Source organism: Dermacentor albipictus, chromosome 7 (assembly GCF_038994185.2).
Source record: "Dermacentor albipictus isolate Rhodes 1998 colony chromosome 7, USDA_Dalb.pri_finalv2, whole genome shotgun sequence".
NCBI lineage: Eukaryota > Metazoa > Arthropoda > Arachnida > Ixodida > Ixodidae > Dermacentor > Dermacentor albipictus.
The window spans coordinates 64,964,353-64,980,050 of record NC_091827.1 but is presented as its reverse complement, the minus strand read 5'-3'; the positions used below and the strand labels follow the sequence as shown (position 1 = coordinate 64,980,050).

Here is a 15,698-nt window from a genome sequence, read left to right as displayed (position 1 = left end):
ATATAGATCGGTTCTAGTCTGAAATATCTTTGCTACTTGGGAAGTCGTCATTATGTTCTCAAATATATTGCGCACCCACTTTGTAGTGGCACTGACAATGCTGCTAAGGAGCTGCGTTCGTGTGTGACTAGACCTAGCGGGTAGAGCTACAGTGTGAAGTAGAATTGCAAGTCACTGTAAACAATGGTTGTCTGACCTAGAAATTACTGACGTTGCATTTTGTTCCCTTTAACATGCGTTTACAAATGGCTCATTTTTACTTAGCTTGCGATTGGTAACGTTTAACTGACTTACTTCAGGGTTTGACGTAATAGTTCTGCGCAAGCCGGCACAGCATAATGTGCTGAATGGTTCACAAGCGTGACTTTGCACCTCTAAGCGTGTCGTCTTGCTCACCCGTCTTGTGTTGCGATTGCGAATGACGATGCAATGAACAACATACTTAGAGCTTTTGCATTCTTTGTTTTACTGAAAACTTTGTGTTCTGGCTGAGCAGTTGCTAACAAGTGTTGCAAGGCGAGGTCTGCCTGTAGTCAACAACATCCCCTGCTCATTTCAGAACATTTATTCAATGTAGCATCTGCCGCACTAATTTCCAGGATTTCATCAACACGTACCGATAATAGAGCCCTTCATTCCTTCGAGCTGTGTTATGTGCTCTTCACTCATTTGTTAGGGCACTCTTCTCATTCAGATTGCATCTAATTTCTAACAGCTCTAAATGAAGTTTCTTTTTTCAATAATTGCATCACTAATCAAAAATCTAAACTCTGCTTGATACTTTTCTAGTAAGCCGTGCACCAGAAATTCTTGCTTTCTTATGTGTGTGTGCTCATGGATGTTGTGAAAACTATGGAAGCGAGATTGCAGGCCTAGCTGTGAGTTTGGTGGTATCCTTGGATCACATTTGATTCATTGTGCACATTGTGCTTGGGCTACCTAGACTGCTGATGTGCATTGTGGAGCGTAAATTACGTTACAGAATTTCATGAACAAAGGTATATGATGATTTTAAACTTTTGAATAACGAATTGAATCACCTTTGCTTACAACACAGCTCGCCAAGGGGCAACACGCATGGCCCCCTTCAGCGTCGTTTAGGGCCGTCAGTTTACAACAATGTTGGACGTGGTGCTGCTGCATGTGTGTGATGATGACGAAATTGGTGCCCAGGAGATCATGCAATGTGCACAGAAAGCCAGGAAACTTGCACGTCTAGTAATCGGAAGTCAACAGAACTACAACCCCAGATACTACAATCTTCGGCGGAAACCTGTCACATATGAAGTATTTGTTGTTGGCCATGTTGGTGGATGTTTACTAAACATTCTAATCACGCAAAAGGCAGACAGCACACAGAGAACGTAGAGGAAATTGAGGATGTAATGTGATACCTAGTTTTCATGCCATTAAAATGTTTAGTAAACTGTCGCATACAATGACGGCGACAAGGTGTAGGTAGGTCTGCAGACTCCCAGTTGTCAGTGGGGGCTCTCCGAGAAGCTCCTGTGGAGGTACCTTAGACCACACAATGTTCGATGTTCTATATTGCATCAATGACATCAATTAAGAAGATTCAAGCAGTCCTTACAGCACCAAATGTTGGTGGCACCTGCCTGAGGTTGTGCAAGTTGGCCTGAAGCCACGCTTTTTTATCTGACTTTAACTTTACATCTTTTCTGTGCCGCCTTTGGAGCTTGAAGCATTGGGACGATACTCTCTTCAAAGGGGGGGCAAATGCCCCATCCGTATCATTGCATGTATTTGCCAGGCCATGAAGACAACAATGGAGCCACAATGTTGTATTTGCACTTCATAAAAGGCGCTCTTATTCATGCTGCATAATGGCATTCCCTGCTCTCTTAGTGCATTGTGTCAATATCACCCTTTCATAGGATCCTTCAATCGAACAGTCACTACTCGTAAATTTGAATATTTTTCTAATAGTGTTTAATTACTTTACATTGCCAACTATGCAAAACCATGAGACTGAAGCAAAAATGCAGTCGAAGTGGACATAAACACGAGAAATTGTGTCGCAGAACATGCTGCATTGCGTGGGGAGCCGGACTTAATTTTCCAGTTAAACTGCAATCATTGACACTCAGATTTTGTTCAGGCATGGCATTCAGCAATGGGTATTGCTTGGTTGTACTAGTTATAAGTGCATTACCTCTGTATTCCTAGTAAGTCTGAATAGGCCTCATTGTAATATAACTCGATATATACTAATATAGTGGCGCCACCTGCCAAAGCCATTCTAACTAGAGAAAAAGTGCTTTTTCTTGCTCGGCCATCACCACAGACCAAGCACATCAATGATTTAGTCTTGAAGGTATACACTGATGCTTGCGCTCCGACAAATGCATGTGTGCTCCAAAGAGATCCAAGCATGCAAACAAACTGATCATTTGTTTCTAACGTTCCACATGTTCTTTTAATAAAACATGCTTCACTATGCACTAATGTTGCAAATACCAGGATGAAGGCAATAGTTTATATAAGTGGTGAAAAAATCTGTTTGTTAATTGAAATCTATAGCTGACATTTGTTTCCTACTTGATTTGCTCTCGAAAATCGCTATCTGTGCATCTTCGATAAATTTCTTATGGTTCTCAAGGGCTATACACTTTTTTTCCGAGCAGCCATGATAGCTCAATGGCCATGGCGTTGTATTGCTGAGCTCAAAGTTGTAGGTTCAATAGACTGCGATGGCCACATTTCAATGGAGGCGAAATGCAAGAAACCCTCGTGTGCTTAGATTTAGGTGCACGTTAAAGAGTGGCAGGTGGTCAAAATTAACCCGGTGTGCCTCGTAATCAGATCATGGTTTCGGCACAAAACACAGCAGAGTTTCATTTTTATGCGAAGCATATTACGAGGGCTCAACCCAGTTCCTCAGGCGCGGCGGTGACCATGAAATCACGTGACACCGTGACGTCACGACAGAGGAGAAGTGGCTTTGGCTCAACTCTTGCAAGACGGGCTGGGTGGGAATCGAACCAGGGTCTCCGGAGTGTGGGACGGAGACGCTACCACTGAGCCACGAGTACAACGCTTCAAAGCGGTACAAAAGCGCCTCTAGTGAATGCGGTGTTGCCTTAGAAACGCGCTGTTTCTAAGGCGTGCGTCTCTTGCTCAGGCGCACATTTCGTTGCCGCGCCGAACGCTGCTTTGCTCGACGCTCACCGCGTCCAATGCGGGGCGCGTAGTCGCTGCCCTGTAGCCCATTGTCTTACACCCCTTGGCGGGTCGACGGGAACGCTGTCGCGTTCCACTCTTGAAGGCGAAGAAGTAATGCATGAGTTGTTTCTTCGTCTAGCCGAACCAAATATAGCCAAGCAACAGCAGTTCACCAGGCTAAACAGTGGTTCAACAACTAAAATAAAGGCTAGTATGCTTCGCATCCTGGGCTTAACCTTACCTAAGCCACAGCCATTTTTTTAACCTTTTACCCATCATTTAGCATCACTTTTTTTCTGGGTATTTCTATTTGTAATTTTTCTTTAAACAGGCTTGAACTTTTTATCTTCTAATGGTTGCTGTTTATGCCAGCCGATTTTTCTTTATTGCAAATTACAGCATATACAAGGTTACACCAGCCATAAGTCAAAGCAACGAATACAAGACTCTCGCGTGCCTCTGGCCACTTCATCACTGTTCTCTGACCTACACTAGGTGTCCCTTCACTCTCTCACGACAATATGTTTCATTAACTTATTGACTGCAGATATGCTCAGAACCTCGCTGCTATATTGTGGAGCTTATGTGCTGCATTGAACCTATACCAATAAATTAAGATGTTTCACCTCAGTGTTGCATGCATACTCCTAGTACTATATCATGTGGAGCATATCAGCTCGAGTACAATATTATGCACAGGCTGCTAATGTGTGTGATACTGGTCCTTTTTGTCGGTCTTGTGCTTCAACAAGAATATACTCGCAGGTAAACAAGTTATTGTAGTCGGCTGCTTTCATGCTTTTTGTCTGAAAACTTGGATCTCTTTTTAGTGGCTTCCTGCCTTTTTCTTCGCACTGTCAAGAACCATTGTAGAATCACTTTTGATTCGGCGGATTGGAAAGCATTTGGGACGTTCCCAATTTGTTCTATACTCCCGATTGCCTTCTCATCAGGAATGTTCAAGACGTGATCTTCAGAGCTTTATGCGGCCATGTCTGTAATGGCAACTCCCAAAGGTTCCGTTATTCTTAATAACAGTCACATGAAGCCAGGGAAAGTGTACGGGAAATTAACTGTTCTCTTTAATCGAGCTGTAGAAACAAGAAAAAAAAAAGGGAAATAGAAGGTGCACAAAAAGACAAGACACACCACAGGTGACAAACAAATCTACATCTTCCACATTACATATGCAATACCGTACTATTGAGCTAATGGGGCAGCTGTCTTCTACTTTCTTCATTATTTCTGTACATGTATGAAATATAGCCGTGGGAATGTTAGGCAATGCCGCTCGCACCCATGGCAGTGGACTTTAAACATTTTTTAAACTGCAGGCCATGTTGACTGGAAAACTAAGCACAAATAAATTTCAGGTAGGCACATGGAACAGACCAGGACAAGCACCATGAGTAATGCTCATACATGTGTCTCTTTTTTTCTTCTTTTCTTTAAATATATGTTTATTTGCACATAAAAGGAAAGCATACAAGTGTCTCGACCCGTAGCCACAAGGCTAGTAGAGGGTCCATAGCAAAATAGGCACACAAATTCAACGAGAAGAGGGGTTTACATATCAATATATGAAAGCAAAAATACGGAGACAACCCCTGAAAATAACACTGGCTTAGGCTTGTCACTTGATCTGAAGTATTAAACATACACCAAATAAGTGAAAATGGTAATTTGCATTTTTGTCAAACATGTGAAATATCTTTTTAGTTCTAATAATGCCTGCATGATTGCACAACACTCTTACTTGGCATTATTGGTAATTTCATTCCACATGATAGTGCCACTAAATTCAAGTAGTCTTTCACCGTCGGTATTTGGGCATATAGGTAAGTTAAACTTATTTGCTTTAACAGCCTTGTATTCCTTTTGGGTGTTGTAAAGACACTGTTCGATAGAGGGTAATAACCTTCTGGATATGATGAATTGTACAAGCTACACATAGCATGTAAATTGATTTTATGGCTGAAATGTGGGAAGCCTGAAATAGAGGTCTTCTAAGGTCTGTTTACTTGGAGCGCATAGTAATTCTAAGACCTCGTTTTTGTAATTGAACCAAGGGTTTTAAATAGGTCAGACAAATGTCCCAGGACTCGATACATTAGATTCGGTTTAATTAGTGAATTCCCACACATATTCTAATAGACTTGACGAATCATGGCCAGCAAATGTGATAAGACTTGCACTCGTCTAGAAGCAGGTGGAATGTTATGCAATAATATGAGTCAGTTCTGAATGTAAAATTCTTAACTGCTTGAAAGAACCTTTTTGCCATGCTATCATGCAGTCGAACTGGACCACAAAAAATAATAAAAGAAGCTGCTATATGTGCGCTCTCCATGATTCCGTGCCCAATGATTCACATGGTGGCTGAACAAGTCCAATGCCAGTTATTCCTTTGTAAACTTGGTAAGAAACTGCTGCAAAAAACACACATACTGATTCACACAAGAGCCATCATAAGGTCATTACAGGTTATGGCATCATCGAAAAGCTAAGTATTTATATGGCTTGAAGTGTGCAAATGACATGGCCAGTTTGTTGACCAACACTTTTATTATTTACTCTGTACCATCTATATCTCGCATTACAAACAATCATGTTTGTGATGTGTACAATGTATATACTATAAGTTTCTGTTCGTTTTCTACAAAGATGGCCTGTTAAGCTTTTACTTAGAACAAAATTCTCACTACCACTCGGTGAATGTGTAGGGCTGTCTGCTTTCAGGGAAAGTAACTTAATATCCACTTCGACTTAACTTCAACATTGGTCTTACTTCAGGTGGAAAATACAATCTATAACGCAGGTATCCCATAATGAAAGATGATCCTGTAGGCTATGACAGGGAGCTCTAATGGTTGTGGGGAGGAGGTGGCCGACCCCCCAGTATTTCCACCTGTACCCTCATTGTTATGCTCCTTCCACTGCTTAGTGCCAAGTCATGGAGTGCTCTGGTGCACACAGAAATGAAAATGGGGAATCATAGGCTACTGAGGATTGTTGCTGGAGAGCAAGGAAATGATTTCTTTGATGACCTGAATATCATGAATTGAATTTTTTTGTATTTATAATTCGAAAATTAGCATTATACAATTCAGCAATCTTAGGCAGGTCATTATTTAGCTTCAGAATTAATTAAAGTAATGATTTAGCTAAGGGGGAAGCAATTGTATCATCTGAATGTAGTATAGGTAGTGTATAATTGAGGCAGTCATGTAAATCATTCATATAAATGCAAAATAACAGTGGAGCTAAAATAGAGCCCTGGGGCTCTCCTTGGTTAATAATTTTACTTTCAGAAAACGCCCCACCTGCAGACAGTGTTAGTTTGCCACTAAACAGGTAGGTCTCTAAGATTCCGTGCTGGAGCAGTTATTCCGATAGACAGGAGACTGATAAACGAAATGTTATGGTGTATTGTATTAAAAGCTTTAGTAACGTCTAAGAAAACTGAGCTAACAAAGTAATTGAGATCACGTGAATGGCTGATATAATCAGTTAATGTTAGCAAAGCCAAGTTAGTCGATCTTCCTGAACAAAAGAACAAATTAACAAAGTTTCAACAAGCTAAATTTGTTAAGGTAGCTGTTAATATGCTTAAGTAATAATGTCACGCACAGATCCCATGAACAGAATAATACTGGGGTCATGCCACCTAATCAGGAACATGAATGGGTGATCCACGGTGAAGTTTGTCGCAAACCTGGCACAACTATTGCTTGCGGCCATGATGGTCGCAGCTGCCGCTTCTGTGCCTTCCTCACTGACCTCAACAAAGGCCTTGTGAATGGCCGCTGAAATCACTAACTCCTTGTTTCCATTTATCCCAGAGAGGTCTGCACCATCTGAGAAAAGGTCCTTGATTCCCATGCAGTGCAAGGTTGTCTTCAAGTCTGTGGCTTGCTCGACCTTGAACCGTGGCAGGCTGAGGTTGGCAGACTTCGCAGGGCCTTGGAGTGCAGCCATGACGTCTTCCAGCTTCGTTGCAGTCAATGAAACCTCCAGGTCTGCCAGCCCTTCCACATCATCTGGAAGCAGTATCAACATGGATGCCTTGCCACCCTTGTATGGAAGCTCGATGGCGCCTGCCTTGAGGTCATCACACTTGCACACTCGATACCGCGCCTCATTGTGCATCATGTCCACCGTCTTGACCTTGCCCTTGGACACGTGAAAGTTGCCTGGGGATGTGGCCAAGATGTCAAACTGGTTTTTCCATGTACCTTTGGAGTAAATGGCATTGACTAGGACAAGCACCGTATCAGAGTCAATTATGCTCCCTGGAAGGACGTTTTTGATCTTTGATTTTGTGGCCTCCTCGACCCACGCATTAATGGTGAGCCTTGCCTCTTCAGGTTCTGTCTTGAAGCTAGCGGGTATGACAGCACTACCATAGAACTTCTTCAGCACGCTAGTGTGCTCTTCAAGCACATTAAATGCCTTCTCGCAGTAGAGACGGTTTGCAATTTGGAGTGTCACTTCGGGTGCACAGCCCAAGAGCTGTGTGAGGAAGTTGCAGAAGTGGCTGTGGATATCTTCAGAATTTTTGGTGTGGAGGGAGTTTTCGATTTCAGTTGCGGTATGTCCCCTGGCTCCTGCTAAAGTCATAGACAAGGAGGTTGCGATGCTGAATGGTGAGGCGACGACATTCCTGGCATTTTTGCCTGCGTTAATGGTGAGCTGTTTGTAGAGGTCAACACCAAAAGCCAGCACAGCATTGGATAGGTCTGCAGTCATGGTGCTCGTTGTTACAAACAGATAAACTAAAGCTGCCTCAGTCTGCCTGCCCTGCAAAATATAGTGAACTGTTATTGTAGGCCCAGTTCCAGTCTCTGCACCTTAATTGCCCAACATTGAGCTCACTGCAGTGACTTAAACTTAAGAGCAACACTGAATCAATTCGCACTGGTAATTATTTCACGGCCACGCTTTCACTTAGTAAGAGGGAAAGCTTTGCAAATAGTGGTGAAAAATTAGGACCAAACGTCATTGTTTGGAATTTCGCACTGAAAGCTCCTAGGCGCTACACCAGTAATCTTGCAAATTTCAAACATATTTGGGCCGCTGACTGTTGGCGTGGGAAATCTCGAAACTCTCGAAGTTGAATCTCTGGCTATTTTAGAATGCAATGTATACAATCCTTAATTTTTTGCCAATAAGCAATAATCAGACCCGTGCAGACGATTGGATTAGCCACCGCAACTAGACTGCTCAAATCCGTGACGTCACGGCAACCTAGTGCGGAATCTTAAAAGGGGGGGCGTCGCTACTTCCCTTTCGTTCTTGCGTCTTCTTTGGCGTGTCAAGCGAGTGGTGCGGTCACGTACCGTCACTTCGTTTGCACACCGGTGCAAAGCTATCTCGCCTCTTTGGCTGTTTACGACACATGCATGTAGAGTTTCGATAAATATTATTGTCGGATGACCGCAGAGTACTTACTTTTACTCACGGGCATTGATTAGATAAGTGTACGTACGTGGACTGCCCGCGCAGAGCACACGAATTTTTGACGTACGTTGCAGATGCGGTTCGTTCTTATTTACGAGCCCGTGCGGTACCCTACGCCTGCACCACACAGAACGCACGTTTACAAATTAAAATCCCGCTCACTAAAAAATAAAAAAAATAAAAAAAAAGATACTGCGTTTGATTGGTGGGTGAACTCTATAAGGAAGTGGTAGTTTTACCCCCGCGAGTTTATTTACATGAAAAAGTGGAGCATGTTTGTAAGCGAAACAAACAAGCACAGCCTCGACAAAACCGTAAGGAGTTAACGCATCAGCGTGGTGGGACAGTTATTCAGCTACGCAAGCATCGCTTTCTGCAATCGCCGGTATTCAAATGGCTTACCCAGCCGTAATTCCGCTCCCGTTGGCGCGCAGTGGCGTAGAAAGGGGGGCGTACGCGCGCGTCAAAGCACGAGACGCGGTCCAGCTGAGGTCTAGGCAGTCTAGGTACGGAGACTAGGGAAACTAGGGAACTTGGAAAGACGCGTAGGGTCGATGGCTTGTTTCACCTTCCCCCATGCTACAGTGTACTATCTAGTACACTGTACCCATGCCTTCCCCAGAGGCGAGACTTCTGACCTGAACATCGCTCCCGAGAGCTCCGTGGTCGTTGCGCATGCGTGAACTGAGAGAGAGAAGGCGAGAAAGGAAAACAACATTTAGCGGGATGTGGCGTTCGTTCGCAGGCGACGAATTGTTGCTTGTTTTTACTTTTTTGAAAGCGCTACTCTCGAACGTAGATTAGCCATTGCTGTCGTGTCGGCTGCAGGACGTTCTGCGCGCGCTCAAACGTGCGCGATATTCGTGTGAGTTCAGTTTGACTTGTGCAGTCGTGGGCTTGGAATCCGCGACATTTGCTTTTGTCATATGTGAATTAGCAGCTTCCCGACAGGTAAATCTCGAATGTACTCAGGTGAATACGTCGTTTTTCGTGGTCCTGAAATAAATGGCACGTTGCTGCGATAGCGACTTCGAGTGCGGTAATTGCTGCGCATTACAGGCGATTCAATTGCACAATACGTGCTGCATTATCGGTTAGATAGAGAAAACTTATCATGTGAGCCTTATATACTTCCGTCAGTAAGTTGGTTACATGTTTCGCTATTATCCACTGCACATTTCTTGATATCCACTAACAATCTGCTCCAAATATCGACGAAGTGTGCATTCATCGTGCAGCTTATTGCTTTTTTCAGTGCGGCTTTTTTTTCTGTTGTTACAACTGGCGATTGGCAGCAGGGTTATGGCCGTGAGTTTTCCTTTCGAGCAAACCTTTTTCAAATTGAAATTTTCGCTCATGTTCGCGAGATAGCAAATCTAAGCGTTACACTTGCCGCTTTATTTTTCCATTCCAAGTGACCTAAATTTAAGCTGCCTCAGGCTGTATTAACGCACAGAGGCTTTTAGAGAAATAGTTGTCACCTGAAAAATCAATGCAGTGTGCCAGTTCTTTTGGAATGGTGCTATTTGTGAAATTGATTATATTTTTCCTAGTCATGCTCAACTACTTACTGGTCACATGCTTGAACTCCTGGAGAAGTATTTGCAAAGTTTTCCTTCCAACTCGGCATTGTAACTGACGCTTGTCGGAATTATGAATGTGGTATTTGTCCCTGTAGCACTGCCATGAGTAATGCTCATACATGTCTTTCTTTTTCTTCTTTTTTTAAATGTATGTTTATTTGCACACAATATGAAAGCAGACACAGCCAGAGCATAGGATCGATCCTCGTATCCAAGCGCTCGAAGCGGAAAATAGGGAACTTAGACGCGAGCTCGCAGAGCTTAATTAATCCATAAACCGGCACGAGGTTAGCAACAGTAACCCAGGTCCGTTAGCCAGGCAGTCGAAACGCAAGGTGCTCAACCCGGAACCTTTTAGCGACACGGAGGAGAAAGAAGAGGGCGACATACATAACCGAGGTCAACGAGACCCGGTCCGCCGCCTTGGCTTCCCCCGTCAAAAACGAGGGTCAATTGGAAAAGACCCCGAGTAGGATCATGGAAATGCTCTCCGCCATAGAGCTGAGAGTAACACTACTAGAAAGACCTAGGGCTCAGCCCAAAAGTAGACAAACAACACATACTGAACCGCTCCCAACCGGATAAAATCCTGATGGGGCCGCCAATGGTTTCTAAAGATTTCACAGTAAAGAACATGGCGATCACAAATAACAATACCGTTAAAATTTGGCAGTGGAACTGCGCTAGCTTCCAGAGGCGCAAGGCTCCGTTAGGTCAGATCGGTGAGAGACAAGCCACAAGTCATCTTACTGCAGGAGATGCTCGCGGAGAAGGACATCACTCTGTCGGGGTATCTCGCAATAGCATACAAAGGCGAAACGGGGAGAGGCATCACCGCCTTAGTTAAAAAGAGTGCCTCCTTTGTGGAGCACACCGTTCCAAAATATCGGAGCGTACTAGAAGCACAACTGATCGAGCTCGTGCCCAGTAGATCTAGCAAGGCGAATGTCTTTATTCTTAACGTCTACAGTTCGCCTGTGGATAGGAACAGAGGCTTTAATGCACTATTCCATTCCGCAATCAGGGCAGCCAGAAACGCGCCCCTCTTAATTGCGGGGGACTTCAACGCTCCGAACACGGAATGGGGATATGGCTTTAACAGCAAGAAGGGCACAAAGTTAAGCCTGATGTGCAGCCGATTTTAAAGTCACGCTTGTTACGGATCGTAGGTTTCCCACTGGAAGGGGTGATTCGGTCAGTCGAGTCACAAAGCCAGACCTCGCATTCTTCCGAAATATCGAGGGCACGTGGGATAATCTCCAGGAGGACTTGGGTAGTGAACACTACGTTCTCGAAATCGCGGTGTAGGTCAAACACAAACCTCCGGTCAAATACGAATACGTCGATTCGGATCATTTCCGGAAAATTCGAGCCGAAACGGCCCCCTCAAGCGAATCTTTCAAGGAAATAATTACCAATCTTAAACATGACGTCAAAAACGCGACCAAAGAAATCGGCACAAAACTTGAAGTCCCCAAAATGGACTCGCGGTTAGCGCATCTCCTGGAGGCTAAACACGCTCATGGAGAGAGGTGGAAAATGCAGCAATTAAATCGCCGACTACGAGCAAAACTAACGTCACTAAGCAAGGAAATAGAGTGCTATTCCAAGCAATTGGCCCTGCAACAGTGGGATGAAACGTGCAACGAAACAGACGGTCGCATGAGAAGAGGTAGTAAGTGGAATCTGCTTAAAAGCCTCCCCAACGACAAACAGTCCAGGAATGCGTTAAATCTCGCCGTCGATAGGCTCATACATAGGCAGGCTCAGGTCTCACAAACGAAATAATTGTCAACTACCTGGCGCGAATTTACCTACCCGTCAAGGAAGGAGATTCGCAAGGCATAAACGCGAGAGTGGGTTACACGGGGCTAAACAGGCCAGAATTAGACGAACCTTTTCCCATTTCAGAAATCAGACACGTGCTTTTCAACTTAAATGGAAGATCCGCCCCGGGGCCAGACGGAATCACCAACAAGCTCATCCGGAACCTGGACGACAAGGCCATCAAAATCCTAACGGCAGAGATAAACGAGGTGTGGAGCTCGGGGTAGGACCCGTCAGGAATGGCGCACCGCCAAGGTGGTGCTCATCCCCAAACTGGGGAAACCTCAGCACATAAATAACCTGCGTCCCATCTCTCTAACATCGTGCATTTGCAAAGCGGCCGAACATGCAGTACACAATAGAATCGTTGAACACGTAGACAACCACGAACTATTTAGGTATAACCTTGTATCTTGTATAACCTTGAAAGTATCTTAAATAAATAAATAAATCTAATGGGTTTTAGAAGGGGACTCTCCACGCAGGACGCAATGCTCGCCCTGAGAAGATACATATTCGACAACGAGACGCGGGACGCATGAGGTGTCATTGCACTCGACCTCGCTAAGGCCTTTGATGAGGTGGCTCACGAACACATCTTGAATGAAATTTCCTATCTCAACCTATTGGGCGGAAATCCTTCACTCTCTCGTTCCTATCGGAAAGGAAAGCTTTTCTTCGACTGGGCACGATCTCGGGCGGTCCTTACGAACTGAGCAACTGCAGAACCCCTTGGGGCTCGGTCCTATCCCCGCTACTATTTACTATCGCCATGCATAAACTCTCCGAAAGGCTGGCCGCACTACCAAAAATAGGCCACGCAATCTATGCAGACGATACCACAATCTGGTCCCCAGGTGGATCTCTGGCCGATCTAGAGCAATCTCTCCAGGCGGCCATAGATATAACGGAAGAATTTCTTACATGCACGGGTCTCAAGCTGTCACCGACCAAATCCGAACTCCCTCTAGAGACAGTCGAGGCAGGGCGTTAGGAATCTCGAGCCTCTGGAAACGCTGCCAGTCGAAATTACAACACGAGAAGCGCACCCCATTCCGAGGGCGAACTCCATCAAAATTTTAGGACTTTTAATCAACTCCAAAGTGTGTAATGCAGAAGCTCTAAACAAGCTAGGCGCGCAGGCGAAAATATACTAAGACTCATCACTAGAATCGCAAGCAAAAGGGGGGGACTCAAGGAGGACAATCTACTCAGGGTCTTCCAAGCTTTCTTCATCAGTCATATTACTTACACGACACCGTACCTCAAATGGAGCAAACTCGAAAAGAACAAACTCGACATGGTCATCAGGTCCGGCGTCAAAATAATACTCAGTATTCCACAATCCGCTAGCACGGTAAAACTACTTGAACTCGGAATTCACAATACCACAGACGAAATAATTGAAGCACAGTTTATTGCACAGATCTCCAGGCTTTCGTCAACTATAGCCGGGAATTAAGATTCTTGATCAAGCTGGTATATTCCCTATACAAGCGCCGCTCGACAGACACCCCCTGTCTAAATTAGTCCGGGTAGGTATAAAGGTTGAGCCCGTATCGATGAACATCCACACAATACATAACGAAGGTCGCAGAAGAGCGCGGGCTAGAACCATCCTTCGACGAATCAATCCTTACGGGGCAGATGCATTCTTCGTCGGCGCCGCCAAATATGGCAGCGAAGACAGGTTTGCAATCTCGGTCGTTGACGCGCGCGGAACACTTATCAGCGCCGCGTCAATCTACACTAAATACGCGAACGAGGCGGAGGAAACCGTGATAGCCTTGGCTCTTCAAGCCGCAAAAGGCCCGGCGACCATTTTCTCCGACTCGCGCACGACAATCAGGGCTTTCTCGTCCGCTCTAGTTTCTAAACACGCAGCCGGCATCGTCAACAGATCCTTTCGTATTACTACTGGAGAAGAAACTGGAGGTCATACCATAGCGTGGTTCCCGGCCCACATGAACGATGTAACTAATCAAGTGGGTTGCAACCCTAACGAGTGGACCAACTGCCTGGCGCGTGAATTCAAAAACCGCGCCCGAGCTAACGGTCCGGCTGTCCCATATAATTGCCCCTTCAAAGATCATCTTACCATCTTTCATGAAATTACGTCGCATTACAGACACAGCCGGAGTAAATTCCCTCTCCCCTACCCCAAACTGAATAGGGCTCAGGCTATTACTTTCAGGCTTTTACAGACGAAATCCCACCTCACCCCCAGAGCGCTTAGTTGGATAGACCCCAACTTCCCAGTGTCGTGCTCCAAATGCGGTCACGCATGCTGCTCCTTCGACCACATGCTCTGGCTGTGCCTGTACAACGCGGGCTCCGACCTTCAACACAAGTCTATCCAAGTGGGACGCCTTGCTGAAGAGCTCGGATTTCACGAACCTACTACAGGCCGTACAGAGGGCCCGCGACGTCGCGGAGAGTCACCACCTGTCTGTCCCATCGTGGGCGGAGCCACCAACTTGATTGGGGGGCCTTCGGTTCCCCCCAATCAAGTTCCTCAGGACACTCTAAAAAAGTTCTTGTCACTGTCACTGCCTACTTCTTGTGCAAGCGTAATTTGTTTCGTTATCTGTCTTTTCGACACAAATTCTGCATCTTCCCTGTGTCAATTAAGCAAGCATGGTTCACAAATATACCTCCTACAGAACGTCTAAACTGAACACGATACTCTGGCGTTTCGATGTGCGATCGCGTTGATCCGGCATTCAGTTCAGAAAGTGAGGGGACGCATGTGCTTCGGAAAGCCTTTATTGCATCTAACAAAAAAAGAAATGCTAACGGCACCGCAAAATTAAACAATCAAAATCACTACACTATGCAGAAGCGCTTGCGCGCTCTTTGTCACGTCGGCCCGTGGTTCGCGAATTCGTCACCTGCGCGACGCGCGCCTGCCTCTGCCACTACCAGCAACCGCCCCACCGAGTATCTGCGTCCATCAGTGTTGAGGCTTTGAACTGGAACGCGCAGGCTCCGGAGGGTGCCTGTCGGTGGTGTGCTTCGCCCAGAGACCGGCTATTGGAGGGCGAGTCTGTCGCGCGTCACAGGTCGCACTCTCGTCCGGGGTCGCTCGCGGTTTGAAAAACCAGCAGCTGCGTCGGAGGCGTCAGAGCCGACACTCAATTACTCCAGCAACAGTGGCCAGGAGCAGCGGGACCCGGCTAGCCAACCCAACCCGGTGGCGTCTAGCGGCTTCTGCGGAGTCTCGCCCACTTGAACACTCAGAGGCCGGTACTGAACGGTGCATTCGCCGAAGCCGCGCAGAATGACGAGGCTGCTTCCTGCGGAGGCCAAGGCTGCAGGCGGCGATAGTCGCGGCCACTGTCGCTGCAAATGGCGAGTTAGATGCAGCATGGCCGGTAATGAGCGCGCAAACGCGAGACGCACCCTTCCGACCGGCCGTGGACGCAGGAGGGCTGTGGACACGCTGGTGTAGACAGACGGCGTCGTCCTTCTGGTCGTGGCCAGAAGCAGACGACAACAGCCCTGGCGTCGTACCACCTCCAAGCGTTCCGCTACCTTCTGCAGTCTGGGAGGCCCACGGTGTTGGCTTCTTCCGTGACGCTTGATAACCTCGCTCGGCAAGACAGTGACGCGTCCAGCAGATTCGGTGACTCGCCCGCAGCTGCA

At 46.0% G+C, this 15,698-nt stretch overlaps 1 protein-coding gene across 2 annotated transcripts; it reads right to left on the bottom strand.

The window, feature by feature from the left end:
- Positions 1-4,243: 4,243 nt before the first annotated feature.
- On the bottom strand, positions 4,244-9,297 carry LOC135904763 (ipis-1-like). 2 transcript variants are annotated; one of them, XM_065435742.1, is made up of 2 exons: positions 9,046-9,297; positions 4,244-7,859 (listed from the first exon to the last, which is right to left on the bottom strand). In XM_065435742.1, exon 2 carries the CDS (start codon positions 7,801-7,803, stop codon positions 6,793-6,795), a length of 1,011 nt encoding a protein of 336 aa, XP_065291814.1. In that variant the 5' UTR covers positions 7,804-7,859; positions 9,046-9,297; the 3' UTR covers positions 4,244-6,792. The 2 variants fall into 2 exon arrangements, with proteins under 2 accessions (XP_065291814.1, XP_065291813.1); XM_065435741.1 differs by having other exon boundaries at positions 4,244-7,983; positions 9,046-9,296.
- Between the last annotated feature and the right edge of the window lie 6,401 nt (positions 9,298-15,698).